This window comes from Pleurodeles waltl, chromosome 3_1 (assembly GCF_031143425.1).
Source record: "Pleurodeles waltl isolate 20211129_DDA chromosome 3_1, aPleWal1.hap1.20221129, whole genome shotgun sequence".
In the NCBI taxonomy this organism is placed as follows: Eukaryota; Metazoa; Chordata; class Amphibia; order Caudata; family Salamandridae; genus Pleurodeles; species Pleurodeles waltl.
Window position 1 is genome coordinate 938,426,172 of NC_090440.1, and position 27,586 is coordinate 938,453,757.

Below are 27,586 nucleotides of genomic sequence, written 5' to 3' on the forward strand. Positions count from 1 at the left end.
CTCTGCTACCATCTGCTGATAGAGCGTTCCGTACTAATAATTTACCTGTATTTGGACACTCTTTAGGCCGATGAATCTTTTGACCAAGTGGGACTCTCTTCACCCGAGATCAGTCAATTTAATGTAATCAATAATCAATAACGAACATAAGCAATACCCTGCTCAACATAACATTTAACAATTAATCCAGAATACATTTCGGCGAACCATGACCTTGCGGTCATGAATAACCACACCAGTTTATTCAAAGTTAATGAATTTATTTCCCTATATTAACAAAGCTAGCACAATATAAATATGTCTCAGCACCAAATGATATATGTAAATGAACATTAATAGCTGTCCATAACGGCGGAAAAGATGCAATCTATGCAGCATTTGAATAACAAGGCATTCGATAATAGCAACGCAAATCACTAAAACTATGATCTGTAGTGAGCTAATTGCATACATTGGTCAGCATAACAAGGTCTCAAATTGCATCGTGCAACAAAAAGAATCCTCATCTAACCTCAAATTAGCATCGGCATGTGGGACTTCATGCAAAAACACTTTAGCAACATTAATTTGGAAAACTCCTAGCTAGGGCTCTTATCAAAAATCAGCAGTTGGTTACCTAAAAGAAACACAATGCAATTGTACAATTTCCTTTCATATTTACCAATTTCAATCAGCATTCAAGGAAGTCTTCGTCTCACAGGTACCGTTTCTCGATCAGCATGGGACGGGGCAAAGGGGCAGGGGTGGACGGGGCAGTTGCCTCTCAGCGGCAAAATAAAACTACTACTTCATGCAAAGGGATCAAATCAAAGTTAAAGTCTCTAGGGCGAGAGTTACTTAAAGTCTCTTTCTCTCGATTAGAGAAAGCATCAAAGTTCCTTTCAAAATGGCGTCGCAGCAAGATGGGCCATAGTAGCTGCAATGTCCTGCAAAATGGCGGGTAAAGCTGATAATGGCGAATAATGGCTGTAATCGCGAATAATGGCTGTAATGGCTGTAATGGCTGTAATGGCTACTTTCCTCTTGTGTACCTGGTTTAAATAGACAATAGTTCAAATCCAGTAGGGTCTTCCATTGGAGGGTTCATAGGTTGGCTTCAAATTGTCCAATCGAAAACAACAGTTCTCAAGCCTTTACTTAAGCATACATTATCCTTGGAGACGGGTACGCAAGTTGCAACATTTTATACCAATTAACTCACTTTCAGAGCTTCCATTGTCCGCACCTGCAGATTGACCTTGGAGCAAAGGAAAAGATGCCAGGCTGGCACGAAACCTTAAAGATAAGCATGTGAACGATCCCAGTGGGAAAGTACAGCTTCAAGCAAAAATACACGTTTATTAGCACATTGGAAAAACACGAGCATCTAAACCGTGAGACCAGGCAACTAGGCCGAAGCCTCCACTAAAGTCATGCTAAGCTAAAACATTTCAAACAAGCAAATCACGGCACACGTTTACGGTTATGTTAGATTAGTACAATTCTAATACATCACGTTATATAAAGCACGCTTATAAATGTTGGCAAACTACTCTAAGGGCACATTTTGTCCCCGTACAATCTTTATTAGTTCGGTTAAAGTCACACTTGATTATTGCAGTACTACGTTTATGCGCTAATGAATGTAAAACCTTCATTTCTGCGTCATCAACCCCCAGTGGTGGGCTGCCTATGCCCAGGAGACTGAACTTGTAAGTGCTTTACTTACCTGAAAAACTAACCAATACTTACCTCCCCCAGGAACTGTTGATTTTTGCAGTGTCCACTTTTAAAATAGCTTATTGCTATTTTTGCCAAAACTGTGTATACTACTGTTTTAATACAAAGTTCCATACTTACCTGTTTGAAGTACCTTACAATTTATGTACTTGCCTAAATTCTGAATCTTGTGGTTCTAAAATAAATTAAGAAAATAATATTTTTGTATATAAAAACATATTGGCCTGGAGTTGTCTTTGAGTGTGTGTTCTGATTTATTGCCTGTGTGTGTACAACAAATGCTTAACACTACCCTCTGATAAACCTACTGTTCGCCCACACTACCACAAAATAGAGCATTAGTATTATCTAATTTTGCCACTATCAACCTCTAAGGGGAACCCTTGGACTCTGTGCACACTATCTCTCACTTTGAGATAGTAAATACAGAGCCAACTTCCTACACCTAGTTCAGTTGTTGTCCGCAGCTGGTTATTTCCCTGTCTTGGGCCTCTACGGTCGAGATAAGGAGCGCTCTAGTGCTCAGCTCCATTATGTTTTTTTCAAACTGAAACCAAATGCAGTACTAAACATGTTACTGCCAGGGCAGCCAGCAGCCCCCTGCTCCCCTCCTACAGCCTGCCCCTCTGTAATGACCAACAAATTGTTGCCACCCACTCTCTCTTTGTCTCATCGGCCTGCCCAACCCTCTGCTATTGAAATAAATAGAGTTTTGTTATTTCTCCCAAGGCCACTGTTTATGCTCCCCAAAAGCAACTGGATCACTTGCTTTTTAATTCAGCAATCCACCACTGATGATGTCACTACTTTAGCTTGTGCGGCAGGTCGAAGAAACCCTCACCTGGCTGGCGCTTGCGCAGTAGGGCATTTGCAAAGTTCACTAGCGTTCCCCCAAGACATTCGGCACACTGCCTGAGAGCAGTGATTTATTTTCAGCTTTGTGGAGGAGAATGCAGTGGTCCAGCAGATCACTTCATTCTGCCCTAATGTCTTTCAAAAAAGAGGCTTTAAAAAGCAGTTGAAACATTACTTCCAGTTTTTGGGGAAGCAAATATCAGGATGACCATTTTTTGTGTTGCTTGTAGGCCACTACCCTTGCATTCATTGACAATCACAAAGAGCGCAAGATGACAAAGAGGGTCACAAATTCCGACACGCATAATGAATATTCATTAGGCAAGTCATTTTGCAAAACCCTAAAAATGTATAATTGTGATGTGTCCTACTATGACACAATTAGAATGGCAAATTACATTCCCTTTCACAAACCAGTCATTGTGCAAATTGCGCCTGTCTGGTTTGCTAATAGAGCAACTGCGGCAAGCCAATTGTTAGTTGTCGAAAGAAATAAGTATATAATTTTTTCTCACTTTTGTTTTTCAGGACAATTGCTAGATCCACCTCAGAATGTTACCTTTTACACAAAGAATTTCACTGTCGTCGTCAAATGGCTTCCAGGCGATGGATATCCTGCAGACGTCCGATACACAGTAGAGTACGGGTAAAGTAAATATCAGAGAAAACAGTGGCACTTGGCTGTCAAATATAGGGTGCCCTTTATATAAGAATGGTGGATTGCAGTTTCCTAAGGATGGGCAATATGCAACTTTTTATAGTGTCACTGTGTTCTTTATTCATGAAAAAAGATGTTCAGTAAGACAGGGGTAAGTTCAACCTGTTGGGCGTGTTCTCTATACCATCCAACACTCGGCATTGATTCACCAAAATGTCAGATGCCACCAAAGTGACAGCACATCCCTTTTGACTCCTGTGACATCACAGATCAATCTGTTGTCCCACATTTAGGGCCGTATGTAAAAACACATTTTCCCATAGACACAGAATGGATTAAAATCATTTCATGCATCAGGTCCTTAGCTCTTTAACAGCCTCTTATTTGCTACTAAGGAGCATGCAATGTATAACAAAGAAAGCTTACTTTCCATTTTGTTTCCTTTCTACCGGAACCTTCAAACCCGGGCACACAATGGCATTCCCAAGGGTGCCAAAAGGGAAGCCATAGGTACCGGTTGCACCCTATGACTACCTCTTGTTTTTTTACACTAATGTGACCAACATGCACACTTAAATTAACACTCTCGAAAAAATAGGCTTAATTGGATGATTTTCATAAAAAAGCTCGAGCACAACTGTCGTGTTAACACAATATGTGACTAATCTACCTATTGTTTAGAGTATGTATGACTAGGGTTAGAAAATTCGGAATATATTTCGGGGTTAACATGTGCTTATTTTTTTCTATTGACTTTAAACTGTTTTTAACCGAGCATTGCCTTCCCACACAGTTAGTCTGAAAACACCGGTCATAGGTGCACATTTTAACACGTCCTGACTTCTTCAAGTGCTACTAGGAAGTGTCCAATGGTGCGTGAAAAGCATTTAGACTTGAGTATGAATATCCACTGAATTAATTCTGAGCTTGTATTTACTATATCAATATGTTATCTGTCTGGACACTGTTTCACACACACTTGTGCACGCCAGCTGGTGTAAATCAATTAAAAATTGTAACTGGGTAAGCTACCCATCTGTGAGGAGATTACCCAGGGATATTGCACTAGATACAACTGCTTAATACTTTAAGAGAAAAATGCGAATTGCGTTAAATTATGACTTTATTCGGGTGTGAGCGAGACATGAGGAAATTGTGAATCGGACATTTAAGTAGTGCAGATTTAATAGTGAATATCTTTCTTACGAGAAAAGCGAGGCGCTATCTATTGAGTGTTATATCAATCACTTCCCTAGTTCAAACATACATGTTATTTTGTTAATTTGAATAGACATGAATGTTATTTGCAAGATTAGAGAACTTTTAAAATGTGATGTTTTCCCTTTGGATCTTTTAAGAGTCGCTAGATGTTCTTCTGCTCAATAATTTCTTTCTATAAATTATAATATCTTGAGAACAAAAATTGAACAATGTAGATTTCATTGACCCATTCAGAGATTAAGAGGCATATTTATACTTTGCTTGCGCCGTTTTAGCACCAATAATTTTGACGTTAAAATGAAGCTGAGCCAACTCCATATTTATATTCTGACGCTAGACCATTTAGCGTCAACATTTTGGAGTTAGTGTCATTTTGTGGATACGGCAAACTACTTCGCACTAATTAGATGCAAGGTAGGCGTTCACGTCCACAATATTATGCTAGCCCCCACCGGCTCTTTTATTTTCCACCGCAGAAACAACACGGACAATGCAGGCGGACCTTAGCGCCATTATTTAATGTCTGGGTCAGGCCAGGAGTTAGGGTACCTGTGGACCCATTTCCATGGCCCAACACCATGGAAAGGGCCCACAGATGCCCATCCCAAGCCCCAGAAACACTCCCACCCACACCAGGGGGACACCACAGGATGGGGGACCCAATCTTGGGTAAGTATTGGTAAGTACATATATATCTTTTTTGGGTGTCCCATTGGGGGCCCTTGACATGGGGCCCCCTGCCTGGCACTGGGACTTATGACCTTGCCCAGGCGACACTGGCCCCTTGTGCTGGGTTGGCATGACTCCTGTCCTTACTAAGACAGGAGTCATATTGGGTGCTAGTGCGTCAGCAAGTGACTCTGGGCTGGTTAGTGGCATATTTATTGCTGCTAACCTGCCTAGCATCATTTCTGTCTCACTAGTGTCTTTTTCTCTACTGCCACCCCCCTCCGCTAGCATCTTTTACTTAGATTCTAGCCATTCCTTAGCACCTGCGTGTGACATTCCATTGATATGGCACTCGGCTGCTGCTATGGAATGGCGCTTGGCAGGCGCTAAGGATGTTGATACAAAACTGCATTAGCACAGTTTTGCATCAAAAACCATAAATATGCACCTTTGAGTGTTGACGAAAACAAGCATGGACAATGAAAGTGCAAATTGTGATGAATGTATCAAATGAAACACAGTTGCCGTTGACTTTGTTCTAACTAAAATAGATTTCAAGACGTTTGTGAGAAAGTTGAAATTGTCACTGTAATTTGTTTGTATTTAGATCGTCTGCATTTAAAAAACGAATATATTCTGATGAATAACCTAATGGTATGATTTTCTTTCCGACCATGTTATAAAGGTGTGCACGACTGACTAACCTATGATGATTACTTGGACACACTAACATAATTTTTCTAACTTTAATCACGTAGTGCCAGCACCATTTTAATTTCTCCACTGGCTTCTTGGACCTTTTAATCTCACTATTGATATGGGCCTTTGTTGATACTTTTCCAATTTGACCAACATGGAAAGCGTTTCTGACAATTACTGCTTCAAATTTCTTCTTTCTTCCACCACTTCCTAGATTAGGCTATGGGATTATTATTTTATTGTGATCACTATTCACAATTTATTTTTTCTTTTTCTCCTTTTCTCTTTAGTTTATCCACAACCTAGTGTTAAAGGGTGATATCTCTGCATGACCTTCACCATTTTCTTATTTCAAATCATCTTGAATAATCTCTATGTCTGATAAGCCCCTTCTCTATCACTTGCAGCCTTGAGAAAGCGCTAGGTGAACACACCACAAAGGGCGAAACACGTGTCAGCTGTTTCTTCTTGCAACTTTCAAGATTTTTCCCATGTTGGGAACTAATAAATGCACCTGAATTACAATACGTGGATCTGATGAATTATTGTCTGCTTGCAACCTCAAATTGCACTACAATTTTTTAAATGATCTAAGTGGGTTCTCAACTTTACTATTTCCAGATACTTTCTTCTCCTGGGGATAATTGGTCAATACCCCCACCTGATTACCCACTTATCAAATCAACACCTTTTTCAAGCATCCAGAGGAAGGAAAATTTGGACCTTCTCTATTTGTGTTCAAACATGTAATTTTTTGATAGCTTTCTGAGGCAACCTCCATGTCCAACCTTAGGAATGGATATAGGAAAAAATTTCTCTACAGTGTCAATGCCATGGCCAAGTCTGTGGGCCTGGTGGATGGGGCTGAAACCTCCCCCCTTCTCAACCCATTGGTTCCTGGAATCAGACCATGGCAGCTGTGGTCTTGGAACAACACAGCAGAATAGAGTTGCTCCGAGGAGACCTGGACAGGTGACAGCTGCACAGGTTAAATGGAAATGGGGTAGATGCCAACTGCCTGTCGCTAGTTTTCCCACATAAATTGGGAGCTGCTTCTTTGCTCTTTTTAGGAGCGAGCGCACAAGCGCTCTGGCCCATGTTGTAATTCTCTGTGGGCTTTTAACCACACCCATGTCACGCCCATCACTTTTGTTGGTTCGTGGGCTTGCCTTTTAAAATGATCTTACTTCATTTATGAAAGGCATGCATACAGCATGCCTTTTCCAGGGCTTAGCCCTCCCCGAGCTCACCGGTAAACTACTGAAAACATACGAGGTTCCATATTTCCCGCACGGCTTCTGAACTACTTTTTCTGATTATTTCCTACACAGCGTGATCTTGCATGACATCGCCCTGTTACATGGATAATTGCATAACTGTTGATACGTTTGACAAGCAAACTTCTGTTTTGTTTTGTGTGCTCCTTAACGTTCATGCTGTGGCGCTTTAAATCAGCTCAGTTATATAAAACTGTATTACTTTTCATTTTCAATTTATGTGGCAAGAAATGTCTAGTTAGGACTGTACAACACTAATAGCTCTAGGTAGAACAAATGCGAGACCCATTGCATTGCAAATGCTTGTGTTTTATTCTGGTCAAAGCAACCTCGTGATGTGGGGAGTGTTTTAAAATGTGGGAACCATCCTTTCAACCCGTCGTCCATCGCCTCTGCATTACGCACCCCAGCATTTGTCTTTTAATTACCATTCTCACCCCAAAATAAGACACAAGCGGTAGGTCTGGTATTTGCAACTGTTGTCATAAAAACCCACAAGTCTGTCCTTTACCGGACACATTCCACATCCACCCTTCTGCTGGGGATTTCAAGATCTATACAGGGCAGAGCTACACCTCATAGAGGTCTGTTTCATTTAAAATAGTAATATTGGCTGGTATTACTGACCTGAAGTGCACCCCTGTTATCGACATAGGCAGAATGAAATGCAGCATCATCCTTGCCCTGATTTTATGGTGTTGCTGATAGGGTATGTTCATATCGCGTCAGTAGGTGCATTCACCAACTGTGCTGTCTCTCCAGGCTACCTATTAAGCGTGCTGCTGACTCAGCTGCCTCGCTCTCTGTGCCTGGGTCCTGCTGTTGAATCCTGACCTATAATGGAAGGATGCCGGGTATGGATTATCGGGGAGAGGGTGTGTCTTCTGCTGTATTCAATCCCACGTTATCTCAGAATTCCCTGTCCAAATATCTTGAATATAATACACCTGAGACTAGTTTGTTTTTTCCAGTTCCCGGAACCCCCATCCTTTGAAATACCAGATCTACAATTAATCCCACAGGAATGTCCTTTGTGCTTCCAAGTTCCTTTCCTGAATGGGCCCTTTGCCAGCTCAGATGCACTCAGAGGCCGATGAGGTAGTTCAGCGGGTCAATGTGCCTACTGTGGACTTACTGTTTCAAGTTGCAGTGGGTCGCCACAGATTCACTCTTCCCAGGGTGATTAACTTGAGGTTTGTTGCCTTGTATGATGACACCTGTTATTAAAGGGACAACAGTCACTTGTGTTTGTGGTGTGTAATGTACACAAACCAGGGTCACATTTCAAATCAGTGTATTTATGGGTGACTGATTTCAGAGGCAGTATTTAGAAAGTTTCTAGTTTGGTTAAAACTTTTTTTGTATGTGGTGTTGTGCACACTTTCTCAGTTTAGGAAAATTACCTATCTGCTGCTGGACATCTATCTGCTCTGTGACCCCTTTTTAGATTGAGCTTAGCAGCGTGCAATCGCTGCTTTTCCGACGTGTTGTTATCTATTTTGGCTTTAAACCACATCACGCCCATCACTAGCACTCGTTCATGGGCTTGCCCTTCAAAAATCCTTTGTTATCATTAGTAACTGCTTTACGTTGTCCCTCCTTGGGGCGCTTTGGTTACCGCCTTGGCCATCGCATGACTAATTGCACTTTTGCCGATACGTTTGACTGCGAGAAAACTTCTTTTTCATTTTGTGTCTCCGTCACCTTTATGGCAGCTGTAGCGCTTTTAATTGGCTCGCTTATGTGAAACTGTATTACTTTTCATTTTCAATTTATCTGGTAAGAAAAGTCCAGTTAGTAGCTTACAAAGGTATCAGCTCTAATTCAAGCAAATGCAAGACCCATTACATTGCAAATGCTTGTTGAAATAGATGTCATAGGAAGGCCAGTATGTCTATTGTTCTTTGCAAGAGTAGTAACAGGATCACACACATGATATTGTGCAGTCCCTTTGCTAAAACATATGTTATGAATGTTCCCAAATTACAAAGTGAAATATTTGACTCAGATTGCCTACCTTGGAGGAGGACCTGTTAGGACGTTATGGGATCTTTTTTTTACTCAGACCCAACGCCCCCATCTTAATAGTCTGATCACTATTTTCGTTCTGTGCTTTGCTTGGGAAACATCTTATATAACTAACTTGACTGCAGCAGTGAAGTATTTGTGCCTGAGCATTTAGTACCATAGAGCAGTAGTTACCAAACATTTTAGGACCATGACCACATTTTTAGAATGGCAAACTTCCGTGACCCACCTAACTTTAATGGATGTGAGGCAGGTGATTTTTTAATGTAACTAAAGCATCATGTGGTAATGCACTGACATTTACAGACAACACATTTTCCATTGAAATGGCCACTAAATGTGCACAGACATACAGTATGACTGATAACGATATAGTACCCGCGAATGATAATGTGTGGAAGTCGGGTTTCAAGGAATATTTATCATTTTTGCACCACCAAGTAAAGTGTTTTGATTTGTTTTGATCCTATTCAAATCTTTATTTCCATCATACATCAGAATTACAAAAAATGCTTTGTTTTTGCTTTCCCAAATGCTGAATGTGAGGCATCCTTAACAGGTGTTTACATTTTGTTGTGTGTTACAAAAATGGTATCCCACACAGTGGCATAACACAAAATGGTGCAGGTAATAAGGTGCGCCTGAGCCTCCCATGTCTCACAGACATTCATTGGCTTTGGGTCCTTAACGGGTATTTCTATCTTTGGCAGCTTAATGCTTGTCACAGCCTTAGGCCATGCATGGTTTTAAAAAGTATGTGTTCACTGTATTTTCCACTGAAACCCTTAACAAGAGCATGTCATGATTCATGTCGATGAGTTAGAAGCGACTCTGTGAGTCATCAGAGCTTATTATAGTGACCTGCTTTAAAGATTTGTGATGTCAGTGGTAAGGCGCAATGCTTGCAAGGAAATACCCTTATGCAGTGTATGAAAATAGTAATGTAATCCTATTCGAGGCTGTTTGGTTCTTGAAATGATAATGTGTAGATGCCCTAAGGATTGAGAGTAAATCACGAAGAACCAGCGCATTGATGATCATAAGTGAAACAATAAACCGAGAAAGAGAATGTTCATGATTTCAAATGACTTTCTATTTTATTATTTCAGTGAGGTGTTTACTGGGGAGAGCTGCATAAATGGTTGCTTTCAAAATATAATGATCAGGGATGGCTTTAGGGGAGTGCGTGAGACTGGTGCACTGCACTGGGCGCTGACCTGGAAGGGGGGCGCTTACCTCAGGGGAGTGGGCGCTGTGTTTAGCAATAACTTACAATTTAAACTGTCCCTGCTGCAGAGTTCCTTCTACATCCAGCTGTCAGGCAACAATAAAAATGTCAAGATAACTCTTGTGATTAATGTTCCTGATAGAGAAAAAGATGGAGTTTTGTCTAGTGGCAGTTTTGACTCCCCATAAAGTAACGCAGAGGGTTAATTTTCCTGGTGCAAAGAACAGACCTGTATTTTCTGTTGATAGCTGAGTGGATTAGTAAAGCTAGGCTTTACCAGTGCTTTGAAGTAAATGAAATGTATATGAGAGAGGGGGTATAGAGAGATAAGGGGCACTTTTGCCTGGTGATAAGATTGGGACTCCAAGGAGGCGATCATGGGAAAGGGGGACCATAAAAGACTGTCGCACAGGGCATCACCGGTGCTAAAGCTGGCCTTGAATCTGATAGTTATATTCAGTTTTAAATACATTCACTGTAGTTTGCCAACAAAACAGACACACGTCACCTTTGGTTATTTCATTTATTATAAATTATCTGTCTAGATAATGAAAGATATGTAATGATGAATGTTGTAATTGCCTCCACAGTATTATTTTACTTGTATATATGCATCCTTTCGACAGCAGTAAGGTCTTTATTTAAAAGCACCAAGCAAGATATATGTTTAGATTTCTTAGTTAGCACTTTTTATTTGCAGATGTTTGTTCAATAAGGTTTTACTATTTTTTGTAAAATATCCAATGGACAGATTAGCAGTTTGCTGCAGCAAAGCGGTCACTGCGACGCCCCAACACACTATCCAACGGGGTCTAGCAGGCTGTGCCTGAAAGAGAAACTAAAGATTAATTTGGTTTCTCTTCAAGCCTCTGCCAGGACAGAGTTAGAAAGTGTGGGAGACTTGGCTCCTCTCTTCCGTTTTGGAGACTGGGCTCCCTCCCACTGCACCATAGAGGCAGATTTTTCAAAGATAATAGATTTTGCATCAACACTTTGGCAGCTCCCTGACATCCACTGGCAGCTCCCCGTGCTGCTAAGCCCCGCCTCTCATTGTTGTAAGCACACCGCAAGCTGAGGAGCTGAACCATAACTAGAATTAAGATTTTTTTTTCTTTCTGGAGCGATGAAAATTCTTAAATGTCAAGCAGAGAAATGTAGACTATGAACTAGTGATGGGCAGCAAATAAGGTTTTCCCAAAAAACTGAGATTCACAACGAGCCATTGAAGTTAGGGGAAAATGTGCCATGAATGCAGTACTCTCGGAGATATTGGATGCATTTTGCAAAAAAACTAAGGAGCATATTTACAATAATGCAGCCGGAGCGTCACTTTTGTGATGCTCTGGCTGCGCAGTGCCTGCACATATTTTCAAGGCCACATAAAGCCACCTTGTAAATATGGCCCCTTCCATGCAGAACTTTGCGTGAAAGGGATGTTTCATGGGTGTTGCTGTGGGTGTTCCAACACAACACTCATGGAATCTGATGCATTTCAAGATTTACATGGTTTTGTAAACCTGGGAATGTGTCAGATTCCTACGTCACCCAGGTGTGGTGTAAAAGTGGTGCAACGAGGAGAAATATCTTTATTTCTGCTCGTTTTTTTGCTCTTTCTATGTGTGCTGAATTCTGCAGCACACATAGAAGGAGGAAAACACCATTAATGATTGTTTATGTGCAGGAAGGTGTCTCTTCCTGCACACAAATGATCACCCCTGCAATGCGGGCACCCTTGCATAATGGTGCAAGGGTGCCTGTGTTCAATATAGGCAGCCAATTGTGCACCAGCACAGCGGAAAGTACAGGGACCTACATATTGTTGTAAATACTATGCAACCCTGCACTTTCCTAATGGCGCAGGGCTGCAAGCTGGCTTGCGGTGCCATGCTGCATCATTTTCTTGTAAATATGGGCCAAAATGTTTTTCTTTTGTGAGCATAGGAGGGCTGATAATTATATTTTTGTCCTTATGTGACATTGATACCTAACTCCTGTCTCTTTTGACTGTAGTCTTGCCAGCAGAAAGATGTGGAGGTGGGCATTTTGGAAGTGCTCACAGAGGCGGGTGTGGAAGTTATTTTTAAACATCGCCTCTTCTCTTGTGAAATGCTGTATATTTGAGTACTGTGGTGTTGCGCAACTTGAGAGGCAACAGACTTAAAGTAAAAGGACCCCTTCTGACATACAGCATCACTCTAGCACATGTCCCAGTGCAAAATGGCGTTTGTTATATTGCCCGCTATGAATTTGAACTCCATTTTTGAAAGGGCGATGTTTAAAAATATAACAAATGTACACAAGAGAACAATGTAATAAGACAGTGGACAGCCTTCCTACACACTGCAGTGACTGTGTTCAGTACCAAGCAATATTAAAATTATATTTAAATAACAAGCACAACAAAGGTATGCTTTTAAAGCATTGTGCATGTTATTGAGTTTGATTATGAGGCACAACATAAGTTCTATCCGGAACGGCCACTGTTTAGGTTGATTGGTTGGTGCCAAGTACAGAAGAAACAGCCAAAGCTATCGCCATTAACACAGTTTTATGAGAGACTGCAGACCCATGCACTCTCAGTGCAGATTCAAAAGTTTAAAAAAAAGAGTACTTGCTGACCAGTGGAAGGACACTGCTCATTAGAGCAGCACTTGGTCTAACCTCCACCGAATGGAAAAAGAATCTGAAGAGCTGGACAAATTTGGATGCCGGGAGGAGCTGCTGACCAACAGAAAGCAAACAAAGAACCACATGGAAGCCAGCCAAGGGTAAATCAAGAGGTGCTGGCCAATAGAAAGCAAGCAAATGAGACCCACGTGGGAGCCAGCCAATTGCAAGTAGATTGACGTGGGAGCCATTTGTGATCAGTCATTGGTAATTAGAGGAAAGTAATGAGCAGGCGTTAAGCCCCTTTTTTTATTTTTTAAATACAATAGATTTTGCAAGCACAGAGCAATCGCTGTGAATGCAAAACCTAAAAAGCAGCAGTTTATCAGAAGACATAGCCTGGCATTTGACCTTTGTCTTTGAAACAACAACAAATACGACAAGATAAATATAGAAGTCAAAAGGGGCTTTATTTATTCTTTGAATTTTCATAGCCCACTAAAAATCTGCTTGTGAGGAAACACTTCCCTAGAGAAATCCTAAGCACAACTTCTCTAACACCAAAATGTACTGCCCATGCAAAAAAAATACATTGTTGCTGTGATGAAAAAATCAAAAAACATTTACATTTCCAACAGAAGGTGGCTATGCAGGTTAGCACTAGCGGTGGGTGGCAAATTCTGCTTCGCCAGCTAGTTGGCAGAGATTTTGCCACTCCACACTCTGCTTGGAGTGCATATTTTGGAAAAAACTTTGCCATCCGCTGCATAGTGGAGTTTACTGCCGCCCACCGCATGCCCACGTAGTAGCTGACAGCCTGCTGTAATGTGAGAAAAGTGCTGAATTGTGAGTGGGGAGAGTAGAAAGTAAAACAAGAGCAGGCAACCATGACTCACAGTGGGTTAGAGTATCCAGGCCTGTCTCTGAGGCAGCAGTTTGAAGACGGGAGCAGAGCCAGCTCAGTGGTGTTTTCTGACAGGTGAAAGTTGCCTCTTTAATGGCGCTGCTGGTGAATGGTTTTCTGTGAATTGAATACCCAGATCCAAACCAAACCAATAGCATAGCGGAGAGACTGTCTGCCATGCTATTGGTTGGGAGCTGGTTGTTTAATTCACTGAGAGCCATGCACCAGCCTCGCCGTCAAAGATGCAACTTTTACCATTTAGAAAGTTTGTGGGTACACGCGGCAGGGCGGGAGCGGTGTTCCATGTACAGCCGATTTCCAGGTCCGCATTGGAAATCCGGGGTGAGGGTTGCATGACGGGCTGGGAGTGGATGGGTGAGTTCAAAAGAGCCTAGGGCTCAAGAGGTTGTCGTGTGGTGACTTCGGTTGAGGACTCCAATGGGGAAAGGGCAGGGGGCCTTGAAAGGGCAGTGAAGTTGTCCTGAGCTGACAACCGTTGTGTCTCTCCCGCTCCAGTAGCTTATTTACCTCACAGAGGTTCTTGTAAAAGGATTTCATATATTAGGTCTAAGTGGGAATCAGTGCATCATGTCTGGTTACACAGGTTAAGCACAAATGATCATCATTTTGCTACTTTCGGCCTTTTGGATTATGAATGTGTGCAAATTTGCATATTCTTCTTTGCCTCACTCTCAAAGTGTGTTTTTGCCCTGATAAATGCCCTAACAAATTTCAAAATTACTAAATGTACTTTTCATATTTACTATGTTATCATGAAAGTAAATCGTCGTCCTCCGTTTCTTGTGCAGTTCAATTTCTCGAGTCGATGTGACGTCGACCTTAGGTAATCAGAGCCATATAAATCTTCAAACAAACAAGTTAATAAGAAATATCCAAGAAGGCAGCCTTAGTGTGCTGAAATCCTCTTTAGAGTTGCATATTTTATTTTAAAGAAGCCCAGTGTGACTGATACTGCCCTGCTATGGGTTCTGCCTTAGGCCTCTGAGATACACAACAACAATGGTCCAACGGGAACATACGTCTAAAATATGTTTTGAGATAATTATTCCTTCAATTCAGAGGAAAGGGTAAACCACCGCTTCCCCCCAACAGGAGGGGCCATCTTCCTTCAGTATTCAAATCAATCATCACACACAAGAGAAACACATATAAATTAAAAAGCACTCTTTATATTTTGAAAATGAATATAAATACATTTCAAGTAGATACAGTTGCTATAAAGAAGTGTAAGAAAAAGTGCTCAAAAAAGGGGTGCTCATGTAAAGATATTTAGGCCCAGATTTGTACTTTTTGCCACAAAAGTGAGCTAACGTAGTTTTGCGGCAGAAAGTTTAGCGCTGGCTTGCATCATTTTACAACCAGCCAGGCGCAGGGCCATATTTATACTTTTTGACGCAAAACTGCACTAACGCAGTTTTGCGTCAAAAACATTAGCGCCGGCTAACGCCATTCTGAAAGGCCATGCGGGCGCCATATTTATTCAATGACGTTAGCCGGCGTTAGCCGCCGGCGCTGCCTGGTGTGCACGAAAAAAAACGACGTACACCAGGCAGCGCCGGCGTAGCGGGATATGGAGCTTGGGTGCCAAAAAATGGGGCAAGTCAGGCTGAGGCAAATTTTTCGCCTCAACCCGATTTGCGCCATTTTTTTCGACTCCCAACCCCCATTGAAATGACTGCTGTCTTAGCAAAGACAGGAGTCATGCCCCCTTGCCCAATGGCCATGCCCAGGGGACTTATGTCCCCTGGGCATGGTCATTGGGCATAGTGGCATGTAGGGGGGCACAAATCAGGCCCCCCTATGCCACAAAAAAAAAAAAAAACTTACCTGAACTTACCTTAATGTCCCTGGGATGGGTCCCTCCAGCCTTGGGTGTCCTCCTGGGGTGGGCAAGGGTTGCAGGGGGTGTCCCTGGGGGCTTGGGAGGGCACCTCTGGGCTCCTTCCGAGCCCACAGGTCCCTGACCAGGCGCTAAAAAACGGCGCAAAAGCGGCCGGATGTCATTTTTTTTGACCCGCCCACTCCCGGGCGTGAATTTTGCCCGGGAGTGTAAATACGGCGCACATGCCTCGGAGTCAATTTTTTAGACAGGAACGCCTACCTTGCATATCATTAACGCAAAGTAGGTGTCCACGCTAAAAAATGATGCAAACTCCATGGACTTTGGCGCTAGACGCATCTAACGCCAAAGTATGAATATGGAGTTAGTTTTGCGTCGGAATTGCGTAAAAAAAAACGACGCAATTCCTGCGCAAACAGAGTATAAATATGCCCCGCAGTATTTACAGAATGGAGCAAGCCGGCATTAAGCTTGGGCTAGTGTCTAAAAAAAAGATGCTAGCCGGGTGGGGGTGGCAGTAGGAGAATAGGAGGTTGTGCATTTGGAAATGATGCAAGGCTGGTTAGTGGCAAAAAAAATGCCACTAACCAGCCTTGCATCATTGCCCGATGCATAACCATCCTAAAACATGACTCCTGCATAAGAAAAGACAGGAGTCATGCCCACCACCTCAATGGTCAGCAGAGGGGACCAGTGTCCCCTAGGCATGACCATTGCACCCAGTGCCATGCAGGGGGCCCCCTGTTAGGGCCCCCAATGGCATTTAAAAACAAAATACTTACCCTACTTACCTGGGATGGGGTCCCCCATCCTGAGGTGTCCCTTCTGGTGTTGGTGTTCATGGGGCTTGGGGTGGGCACCTGTGGGCCCATTCCATGGAAATGGCTCCACAGGTCCCCTAATGCCTGGTCTGATCCGGGCATTAAATAATGACGCTAAGCAATATAAAAAGAACAAATCAACCTAAAATAATAATAAATTAATTAACAAAGTAGCAAAAACAATCACACGTATGTTTAGAGTACTCTGAGGCAACAACAATTTGTGTGCAAATTGGGATTCTGAGTTTTGTGATTATTAAAACACCTCACATGCTTTTGTTACACACAATTTAGCCGGGTGGTATCTGTAATTGTGTCTTTAGTTGGCAGTGGTATGTACCGTGGCCAAGTAGAGACCACAATCCTAGTCAGGGCAAGTCAGATACACAACCCAAATTAACCTGTCCTCAAGCTCTGGTTGCTTGGCACAGAGTAGGCAGGCTAAACTTGGAAGGCAATGTATAAAGTATTTGTGCAACTTACATACAGCAATTACAATGAAACACCACAAAGCAATCCACACACGTGTATGAAAACTAGAGATTATTGATCTGATTAGATCAAGACCAAAACAACAACATATCTATTGAAATTTCACTTAAAAGGATGTCAGTAACAAAAACATGCTTTATACCGGGCTTGTTTCAGAGCCTTTGCACAAGTTTGGAAGAGTATGTGTGTCCTTCTATGAAGAACGAAGTGAAGACTTGTTGGGCCTCAGTAATTAATTCAAATCCCAAGAGGTATTGTCTTTTTACCACAGAGAGCGCAGCGGAAGGTCTAAGGCTGCTCTGGACTCTTTTGTCAGGGAATGCACCCCCAGAGCTGCGGATTAAAGGTGAGGTGGTATCAAAGTGGGCCAGCATTTTGGCAGGAAGGAGGGTTGGACCCCAGGGTGACTCACCAGCCAGGAAAATTGAACCCCCCTCCACCCAAATGGGACAAGAGCCACTGGATAGTGACCCTCTCTGTTGACAGCCACCACAACTTGATGGAATGAATTGGGAATCACTGCTCTGGGGACATCAGCTGACTCCTTACTATAATCATACTGGCACCTGTGACCCTCAGAGCCTCAACACCTTACCCATTGATGGTGACCCATTGCCTACACTTTGTAGTGCTTAATGGCACATGGATCTTAGGAACCATCTCACTGTCACCCAGGGACACAAGGGTAACTCCACTAACCTCCTCCCCATTATCTGGGACAACCCCTGCTCCAGCACTATGTGAGCCACCCCAGGTTCTTATCTCCAGTGGGAGGATCTGCTCTTTTTGGACACCTGGGGTCTCCTTTATAGTGTCGATACTCGTCCCACTCATAGCACTTGGGTTTTTTGTGCTGCCGACTTTTTTCAGGGTAGTTGTGTTTCTGGTGGCCAGATTGGGAATGAGAACCAGAACCTTTCCATTGTGAGTTGTTTCTGGGGCTTTTAAAGAGCTCCTTCTTTTTATCCCCCCACCTCTTTCTTCTGGTGGTAAACCTCACCACCATTTTGGGAGTCCCACCCAGATGCCTTTGTGTACATTCTGGATCTTGGGATCAGTCAGGTTACTAAACACCAGGTGTTGGTGCAGCTCTGTAAAACAACTATCAAGCATGTTCTCATACTAAAACAAGTTGTACAGCCCATCAGAATCATCAACATTGCTGCCTTTCACCCAGCCCCTCAGTGCCTTACCAGCATAATCTAGAAAATCTACACATGCTTGTGTGTTAAGTTTGTGACTGACCCTGAACTTTTGCCTGTATTTTTCAGGTGTCAGACCAAATCTCTTGACTAAGAGTGCCTTCATAGCAGGGTAGTTGTTATGGTCCTCCGTATCTAAGGTAAGAAGGATGGCCCTCCACACCATGGGCATGTACCACCATAGACAACTTCTCCTGATCTTTTCAAGGCCCTGTGCACTCTTAACCCCTTCTGTGCCCAGGACGTAATGGTTACGTCCTGAGGCACAGTGCTGCTGTGCCCAGGACGTAACCATTACGTCCTGTGCACAGAGCCCAGAGGGAGCGCTCTCGCTCCCTCTGTGGGGTTCCCCCCCAAGTCAGGGATGGAAGGGGAAGCCCTTCCCCTCCCACCCCCGACCCCCCCAACCCCCCCTGTGACGTCAGCGGATTAGTCACAGGGTCTCCCCCATCGCGCTGGAAGCAGAGCTTCCAGCGCGATTGAAAAAGAAATGCTTTTGCATTTCTTTTTCAATCCCATGGGGGAGGCCCCCGAGAGGCTTCAAAGGGAAGGAAATGTATTTCCTTCCCTTTGAAGTCTCTCACAGGTTTCAAAAGCCGGATTGCTTGCAATCCGGCTTTTGAAACCCCACTAGACACCAGGGATTTTTTTTCTTTCTTGAAATTGGCAAAAGGGAGCGACCCCTTGGGCAAGGGTCGCTCCCAGGGGGGCATTTTTTTAGGAAGGCCTTTTCTGCCCCCCCTGGGGGCAGATTGGCTTATTATTAGGCCGATCTGCCCCCAGGGGGGGCAGAAACCTCTAGGCACCAGGGACCATTTTTTTTTTTTTTGTGATGAATTCTTTTTTTTTAGGTGGGGAGCGATCCCTAAGGCAAGGGTCGCTCCCCTACGGGGCAATATATATTTAGGCCATTTCTGCCCCCCTGGCAGATTGGCCTATTTTGATAAGGCCAATCTGCCCCCAAGGGGGGCAGAAACCATTAGACACCAGGGAGTTTGTTTTTGCGCGCGAATGTCACGCAACAAAGCGACCCCTTTGGCAAGGGTCGCTCCCAGGGGGGGCAATTTTTTGGGAAGGCCTTTTCTGCCCCCAGGGGGGGAAGATACCTCTAGGCGCCAGGGCAAATTTTTTTTGTGTGTTTTTTTTTTTTGTTCTTTTTTTTTTTTTTGTTGAGATGGGGAGCGAACCATCAGGCAAGGATCGCTCCCCTGGGGGGCAAATTGTATTTAGACCATTTCTGCCCCCCTGGGGGCAGATTGGCCGATTTTAGGTCAATCTGCCCCCAAGGGGGCAGAAACCACTAGGCACCGGGGATTTGTTTTTTGGCGCCAATGTCACGCAGGGGGAGCGACCCCGTAGGCAAGGGTCGCTCCCGGGGGGGGGGGCGTGGGGGTTGGGGGGGCAAATTTATTTTAGGCCATTTCTGCCCCCCCGGGGGACAGATCGGCCTATTTTTAGGCCGAACTGCCCCCGGGGGGGGGGGGCAGAACACTCTAGGCGCCAGGGCAATTTTTTTTTTTGTGTTTTTTTTTTTTGTTGTTTCTTTTTTTAGAGATGGGGAGCGACCCATCAGGCAAGGGTCGCTCCCCTGGGGGGGCAAATTGTATTTAGACCATTTCTGCCCCCCTGGGGGCAGATTGGCCAATTTTAGGTCAATCTGCCCCCAAGGGGGCAGAAACCACTAGGCACCGGGGATTTGTTTTTTGGCGCCAATGTCACGCAGGGGGAGCGACCCCGTAGGCAAGGGTCGCTCCCGGGGGGGGGTGGAGGTTGGGGGGGCAAATTTATTTTAGGCCATTTCTGCCCCCCCGGGGGACAGATCGGCCTATTATTAGGCCGTACTGCCCCCGGGGGGGGGGCAGAACACTCTAGGCGCCAGGGCAATTTTTTTTTTGTGTTTTTTTTTTTTGTTGTTTCTTTTTTTAGAGATGGGGAGCGACCCATCAGGCAAGGGTCGCTCCCCTGGGGGGGCAAATTGTATTTAGACCATTTCTGCCCCCCTTGGGGCAGATTGGCCAATTTTAGGTAAATCTGCCCCCAAGGGGGCAGAAACCACTAGGCACCGGGGATTTGTTTTTTAGCGCCAATGTCACGCAGGGGGAGCGACCCCGTAGGCAAGGGTCGCTCCCGGGGGGGGTGGGGGTTGGGGGGGCAAATTTATTTTAGGCCATTTCTGCCCCCCCAGGGGACAGATCGGCCTATTATTAGGCCGAACTGCCCCCCGGGGGGGGCAGAACACTCTATGCACCAGGGCAATTTTTTTTTTGTGTGTTTTTTTTTTTTTGTTTCTTTTTTTAGAGATGGGGAGCGACCCATCAGGCAAGGGTCGCTCCCCTGGGGGGGGCAAATTGTATTTAGACCATTTCTGCCCCCCTGGGGGCAGATTGGCCAATTTTAGGTCAATCTGCCCCCAAGGGGGCAGAAACCACTAGGCACCGGGGATTTTTTTTTGGCGCCAATGTCACGCAGGGGGAGCGACCCCGTAGGCAAGGGTCGCTCCCGGGGGGGGGGGGGGGTTGGGGGGGCAAATTTATTTTAGGCCATTTCTGCCCCCCCGGGGGACAGATCGGCCTATTATTAGGCCGAACTGCCCCCCGGGGGGGGGCAGAACACTCTAGGCACCAGGGCAATTTTTTTTTTGTGTGTTTTTTTTTTTGTTGTTTCTTTTTTTAGAGATGGGGAGCGACCCATCAGGCAAGGGTCGCTCCCCTGGGGGGGCAAATTGTATTTAGACCATTTCTGCCCCCCTGGGGGCAGATTGGCCAATTTTAGGTCAATCTGCCCCCAAGGGGGCAGAAACCACTAGGCACCGGGGATTTGTTTTTTAGCGCCAATGTCACGCAGGGTCGCTCCGGGGGGAGGGGGTGGGGGTTGGGGGGGCAAATTTATTTTAGGCCATTTCTGCCCCCCCGGGGGACAGATCGGCCTATTATTAGGCCGAACTGCCCCCGGGTGGGGCAGAACACTCTAGGCGCCAGGGCAATTTTTTTTTTTTTTTTTTTTTTTTTGTTGTTTCTTTTTTTAGAGATGGGGAGCGACCCATCAGGCAAGGGTCGCTCCCCTGGGGGGGCAAATTGTATTTAGACCATTTCTGCCCCCCTGGGGGCAGATTGGCCAATTTTAGGTCAATCTGCCCCCAAGGGGGCAGAAACCACTAGGCACCGGGGATTTGTTTTTTAGCGCCAATGTCACGCAGGGTCGCTCCGGGGGGGGGGGGTGGGGGTTGGGGGGGCAAATTTATTTTAGGCCATTTCTGCCCCCCCGGGGGACAGATCGGCCTATTATTAGGCCGAACTGCCCCCGGGTGGGGCAGAACACTCTAGGCGCCAGGGCAATTTATTTTTTTTTTTTTTTTTTTTGTTGTTTCTTTTTTTAGAGATGGGGAGCGACCCATCAGGCAAGGGTCGCTCCCCTGGGGGGGCAAATTGTATTTAGACCATTTCTGCCCCCCTGGGGGCAGATTGGCCAATTTTAGGTCAATCTGCCCCCAAGGGGGCAGAAACCACTAGGCACCGGGGATTTGTTTTTTAGCGCCAATGTCACGCAGGGTCGCTCCGGGGGGGGGGGGTGGGGGTTGGGGGGGCAAATTTATTTTAGGCCATTTCTGCCCCCCCGGGGGACAGATCGGCCTATTATTAGGCCGAACTGCCCCCCGGGGGGGCAGAACACTCTAGGCACCAGGGCAATTTTTTTTTTGTGTGTTTTTTTTTTGTTGTTTCTTTTTTTAGAGATGGGGAGCGACCCATCAGGCAAGGGTCGCTCCCCTGGGGGGGCAAATTGTATTTAGACCATTTCTGCCCCCCTGGGGGCAGATTGGCCAATTTTAGGTCAATCTGCCCCCAAGGGGGCAGAAACCACTAGGCACCGGGGATTTGTTTTTTAGCGCCAATGTCACGCAGGGGGAGCGACCCCGTAGGCAAGGGTCGCTCCCGGGGGGGGGGCAAATTTATTTTAGGCCATTTCTGCCCCCCCGGGGGACAGATCGGCCTATTATTAGGCCGAACTGCCCCCCGGGGGGGGCAGAACACTCTAGGCACCAGGGCAATTTTTTTTGTGTGTGTTTTTTTTTTGTTGTTTCTTTTTTTAGAGATGGGGAGCGACCCATCAGGCAAGGGTCGCTCCCCTGGGGGGGCAAATTGTATTTAGACCATTTCTGCCCCCCTGGGGGCAGATTGGCTGAGTTTAGGTCAACCTGCCCCCAAGGGGGCAGAAACCACTAGGCACCGGGGATTTGTTTTTTGGTGCCAATGTCACGCAGGGGGAGCGACCCCGTAGGCAAGAGTCGCTCCCGGCGGGGGAGGGTGGGGGTTGGGGGGGCAAATTTATTTTAGGGCATTTCTGCCCCCCCCCCCCTGGGGCCGGCTGAGCTACAGGCCAAACACCACAGGTAGTCACCTTGCAAAAAACACCTCTGTTTTCTGTGAAAAAATATGTTGTGTCCACGTTGTGTTTTGGGCCATTTCCTTTTGTGGGCGCTAGGCCTACCCACAGAAGTGATGTACCATTTTTATCGAGAGACTTAGGGGAACGCTGGGTGGAAGGAAATTTGTGGCTCCTCTCAGATTCCAGAACTTTCTGTCACCGAAATGAGAGGAAAAAGTGTTTTTTGGGCCAAATTTTGATGTTTGCAAAGGATTCTGGGTAACATAACCTGGTCAGAGCCCCGCAAGTCACCCCATCTTGGATTCCCCTGGGTTTCTAGTTTTCAAAAATGCACTGGTTTGCTAGGTTTCCTCAGGTGTCGGCTGAGCTACAGGCCAAAATCCACAGGTAGGCACTGCTTTTTATAAAAAAATGTGATGTGTCCACGTTGTGTTTTGGGCCCTTTCCTTTCGTGGGCGCTAGTCCTACCCACACAAGTGAGGTATAATTTTTATCGGGAGACTTGGGGGAACGCTGGGTAGAAGGAAATTTGTGGCTCCTCTCAGATTCCAGAACTTTCTGCCACAGAAATGTGAGTAACGTGTATTTTTAGCCAAATTTTGAGGTTTGCAAAGGATTCTGGGTAACAGAACCTGGTCCGAGCCCCGCAAGTCACCCCTCCTTGGATTCCCCTAGGTCTCTAGTTTTCAGAAATGCACAGGTTTGGTAGGTTTCCCTAGGTGCCGGCTGAGCTAGAGGCCAAAATCTACAGGTAGGCACTTCGCAAAAAACACCTCTGTTTTTTTCCAAAATTTAGGATGTGTCCACGTTGCGCTTTGGGGTGTTTCCTGTCGCCGGCGCTAGGCCTACCCACGCAAGTGAGGTATCATTTTTATCGGGAGACTTGGGGGAACGCTGGGTAGAAGGAAATTTGTGGCTCCTCTCAGATTCCAGAACTTTCTGCCACAGAAATGTGAGTAACATGTGTATTTTTAGCCAAATTTTGAGGTTTGCAAAGGATTCTGGGTAACAGAACCTGGTCCGAGCCCCGCAAGTCACCCCTCCTTGGATTCCCCTAGGTCTCTAGTTTTCAGAAATGCACAGGTTTGGTAGGTTTCCCTAGGTGCCGGCTGAGCTAGAGGCCAAAATCTACAGATAGGCACTTCGCAAAAAAGACCTCTGTTTTTTTCCAAAATTTAGGATGTGTCCACGTTGCGCTTTGGGGTGTTTCCGGTCGCCGGCGCTAGGCCTACCCACGCAAGTGAGGTATCATTTTTATCGGGAGACTTGGGGGAACGCTGGGTGGAAGGAAATTTGTAGCTCCTCTCAGATTCCAGAACTTTCTGCCACAGAAATGTGAGGGACATGTGTTTTTTTAGCCAAATTTTGAGGTTTGCAAAGGATTCTGGGTAACAGAACCTGGTCCGAGCCACACAAGTCACCCCTCCTTGGATTCCCCTAGGTCTCTAGTTTTCAGAAATGTACAGGTTTGGTAGGTTTCCCTAGGTGGCGGGTGAGCTAGAGGCCAAAATCTCCAGGTAGTCACTTTGCTAAAAACAGCTCTGTTTTCTGTGATGTGTCCACGTTGTGTTTTGGGGCATATCCTGTCGCGGGCGCTAGGTCTACCCACACAAGTGAGGTATCATTTTTATCGGGAGACGTGGGGGAACGCTGGGTGGAAGGACATTTGTGGCTCCTCTCAGATTCCAGAACTTTCTGCCACAGAAATGTGAGGAACATGTGTTTTTTTAGCCAAATTTTGAGGTTTGCAAAGGATTCTGGGTAACAGAACCTGGTCCGAGCCACACAAGTCACCCCTCCTTGGATTCCCCTAGGTCTCTAGTTTTCAGAAATGTACAGGTTTGGTAGGTTTCCCTAGGTGCCGGCTGAGCTAGAGGCCAAAATCTACAGGTAGTCACTTTGCTAAAAACAGCTCTGTTTTCTGTGATATGTCCACGTTGTGTTTTGGGGCATATCCTGTCGCGGGCGCTAGGCCTACCCACACAAGTGAGGTATCATTTTTATCGGGAGACGTGGGGGAACGCTGGGTGGAAGGAAATTTGTGGCTCCTCTCAGATTCCAGAACTTTCTGCCACAGAAATGTGAGGAACATGTGTTTTTTTAGCCAAATTTTGAGATTTGCAAAGGATTCTGGGTAACAGAACCTGGTCCGAGCCCCGCAAGTCACCCCTCCTTGGATTCCCCTAGGTCTCTAGTTTTCAGAAATGCACAGGTTTGGTAGGTTTCCCTAGGTGGCGGCTGAGCTAGAGGCCAAAATCTACAGGTAGTCACTTTGCTAAAAACAGCTCTGTTTTCTGTGATATGTCCACGTTGTGTTTTGGGGCATATCCTGTCGCGGGCGCTAGGCCTACCCACACAAGTGAGGTATCATTTTTATCGGGAGACGTGGGGGAACGCTGGGTGGAAGGAAATTTGTGGCTCCTCTCAGATTCCAGAACTTTCTGCCACAGAAATGTGAGGAACATGTGTTTTTTTAGCCAAATTTTGAGGTTTGCAAAGGATTCTGGGTAACAGAACCTGGTCCGAGCCCCGCAAGTCACCCCTCCTTGGATTCCCCTAGGTCTCTAGTTTTCAGAAATGCACAGGTTTGGTAGGTTTCCCTAGGTGGCGGCTGAGCTAGAGGCCAAAATCTACAGGTAGTCACTTTGCTAAAAACAGCTCTGTTTTCTGTGATATGTCCACGTTGTGTTTTGGGGCATATCCTGTCGCGGGCGCTAGGCCTACCCACACAAGTGAGGTATCATTTTTATCGGGAGACGTGGGGGAACGCTGGGTGGAAGGAAATTTGTGGCTCCTCTCAGATTCCAGAACTTTCTGCCACAGAAATGTGAGGAACATGTGTTTTTTTAGCCAAATTTTGAGATTTGCAAAGGATTCTGGGTAACAGAACCTGGTCCGAGCCCCACAAGTCACCCCTCCTTGGATTCCCCTAGGTCTCTAGTTTTCAGAAATGCACAGGTTTGGTAGGTTTCCCTAGGTGGCGGCTGAGCTAGAGGCCAAAATCTACAGGTAGTCACTTTGCTAAAAACAGCTCTGTTTTCTGTGATATGTCCACGTTGTGTTTTGGGGCATATCCTGTCGCGGGCGCTAGGCCTACCCACACAAGTGAGGTATCATTTTTATCGGGAGACGTGGGGGAACGCTGGGTGGAAGGAAATTTGTGGCTCCTCTCAGATTCCAGAACTTTCTGCCACAGAAATGTGAGGAACATGTGTTTTTTTAGCCAAATTTTGAGGTTTGCAAAGGATTCTGGGTAACAGAACCTGGTCCGAGCCCCGCAAGTCACCCCTCCTTGGATTCCCCTAGGTCTCTAGTTTTCAGAAATGCACAGGTTTGGTAGGTTTCCCTAGGTGGCGGCTGAGCTAGAGGCCAAAATCTACAGGTAGTCACTTTGCTAAAAACAGCTCTGTTTTCTGTGATATGTCCACGTTGTGTTTTGGGGCATATCCTGTCGCGGGCGCTAGGCCTACCCACACAAGTGAGGTATAATTTTTATCGGGAGACGTGGGGGAACGCTGGGTGGAAGGAAATTTGTGGCTCCTCTCAGATTCCAGAACTTTCTGCCACAGAAATGTGAGGAACATGTGTTTTTTTAGCCAAATTTTGAGGTTTGCAAAGGATTCTGGGTAACAGAACCTGGTCCGAGCCACACAAGTCACCCCTCCTTGGATTCCCCTAGGTCTCTAGTTTTCAGAAATGCACAGGTTTGGTAGGTTTCCCTAGGTGGCGGCTGAGCTAGAGGCCAAAATCTACAGGTAGTCACTTTGCTAAAAACAGCTCTGTTTTCTGTAATGTGTCCACGTTGTGTTTTGGGGCATATCCTGTCGCGGGTGCTAGGCCTACCCACACAAGTGAGGTATAATTTTTATCGGGAGACGTGGGGGAACGCTGGGTGGAAGGAAATTTGTGGCTCCTCTCAGATTCCAGAACTTTCTGCCACAGAAATGTGAGGAACATGTGTTTTTTTAGCCAAATTTTGAGGTTTGCAAAGGATTCTGGGTAACAGAACCTGGTCCGAGCCACACAAGTCACCCCTCCTTGGATTCCCCTAGGTCTCTAGTTTTCAGAAATGCACAGGTTTGGTAGGTTTCCCTAGGTGGCGGCTGAGCTAGAGGCCAAAAGCTACAGGTAGTCACTTTGCTAAAAACAGCTCTGTTTTCTGTGATGTGTCCACGTTGTGTTTTGGGGCATATCCTGTCGCGGGTGCTAGGCCTACCCACACAAGTGAGGTACCATTTTTATCGGGAGACTTGGGGGAACATAGATTAGCAAAACAAGTACTATTGCCCCTTGTCTTTCTCTACATTTTTTCCTTCCAAATATAGGAGTGTGTGTAAAAAAGACATCTATTTGAGAAATTCCCTGTAATTCACGTGCTACTATGGTCACCCCGGAATTCAGAGATGTGCAAATAACCACTGCTCCTCAACACCTTATCTTGTGCCCTTTTTGGAAATGCAAAGGTTTTCTTGATAGCAATTTTTTACTCCTTATATTTCAGCAAATGAATTGCTGTATACCCGGTATAGAATGAAAACGCACTGCAGGGTGCAGCTCATTTATTGGCTCTGGGTTCCTCGGGTTCTTGATGAACCTACAAGCCCTATATATCCCCGCAACCAGAGGAGTCCAGCAGACGTAACGGTATATTGCTTTCGATAATCTGACATTGCAGGGAAAAGTTACAGAGTAAAACGTAGAGAAAAATTGATGGTTTTTTCACCTCAATTTCAATATTTTTCTTTTTCAGCTGTTATTTTCTGTAGGAAACCCTTGTAGGATCTACACAAATGACCCCTTGCTGAATTCAGAATTTTGTCTACTTTTCAGAAATGTTTAGGTTTCTGGGATCCAGCATTGGTTTCATGACCATTCCTGTCACTGACTGGAAGGAGGCTGAAAGCACAAAAAATTGCACAAATGGGGTATGCCCCAGTAAAATGCCAAAATTGTGTTGAAAAA

General features: G+C 45.3%; 1 protein-coding gene across 1 annotated transcript in view; it reads left to right on the forward strand.

The window, feature by feature from the left end:
• Positions 1-27,586, forward strand: part of IFNLR1 (interferon lambda receptor 1) — a 265,360-nt gene that overhangs the window by 54,321 nt on the left and 183,453 nt on the right. The window contains exon 2 of the mRNA XM_069223952.1: positions 3,103-3,220. Within this exon, the coding sequence (XP_069080053.1) occupies positions 3,103-3,220 (118 nt within the window). The remainder of the gene's footprint in view (positions 1-3,102; positions 3,221-27,586) is intronic.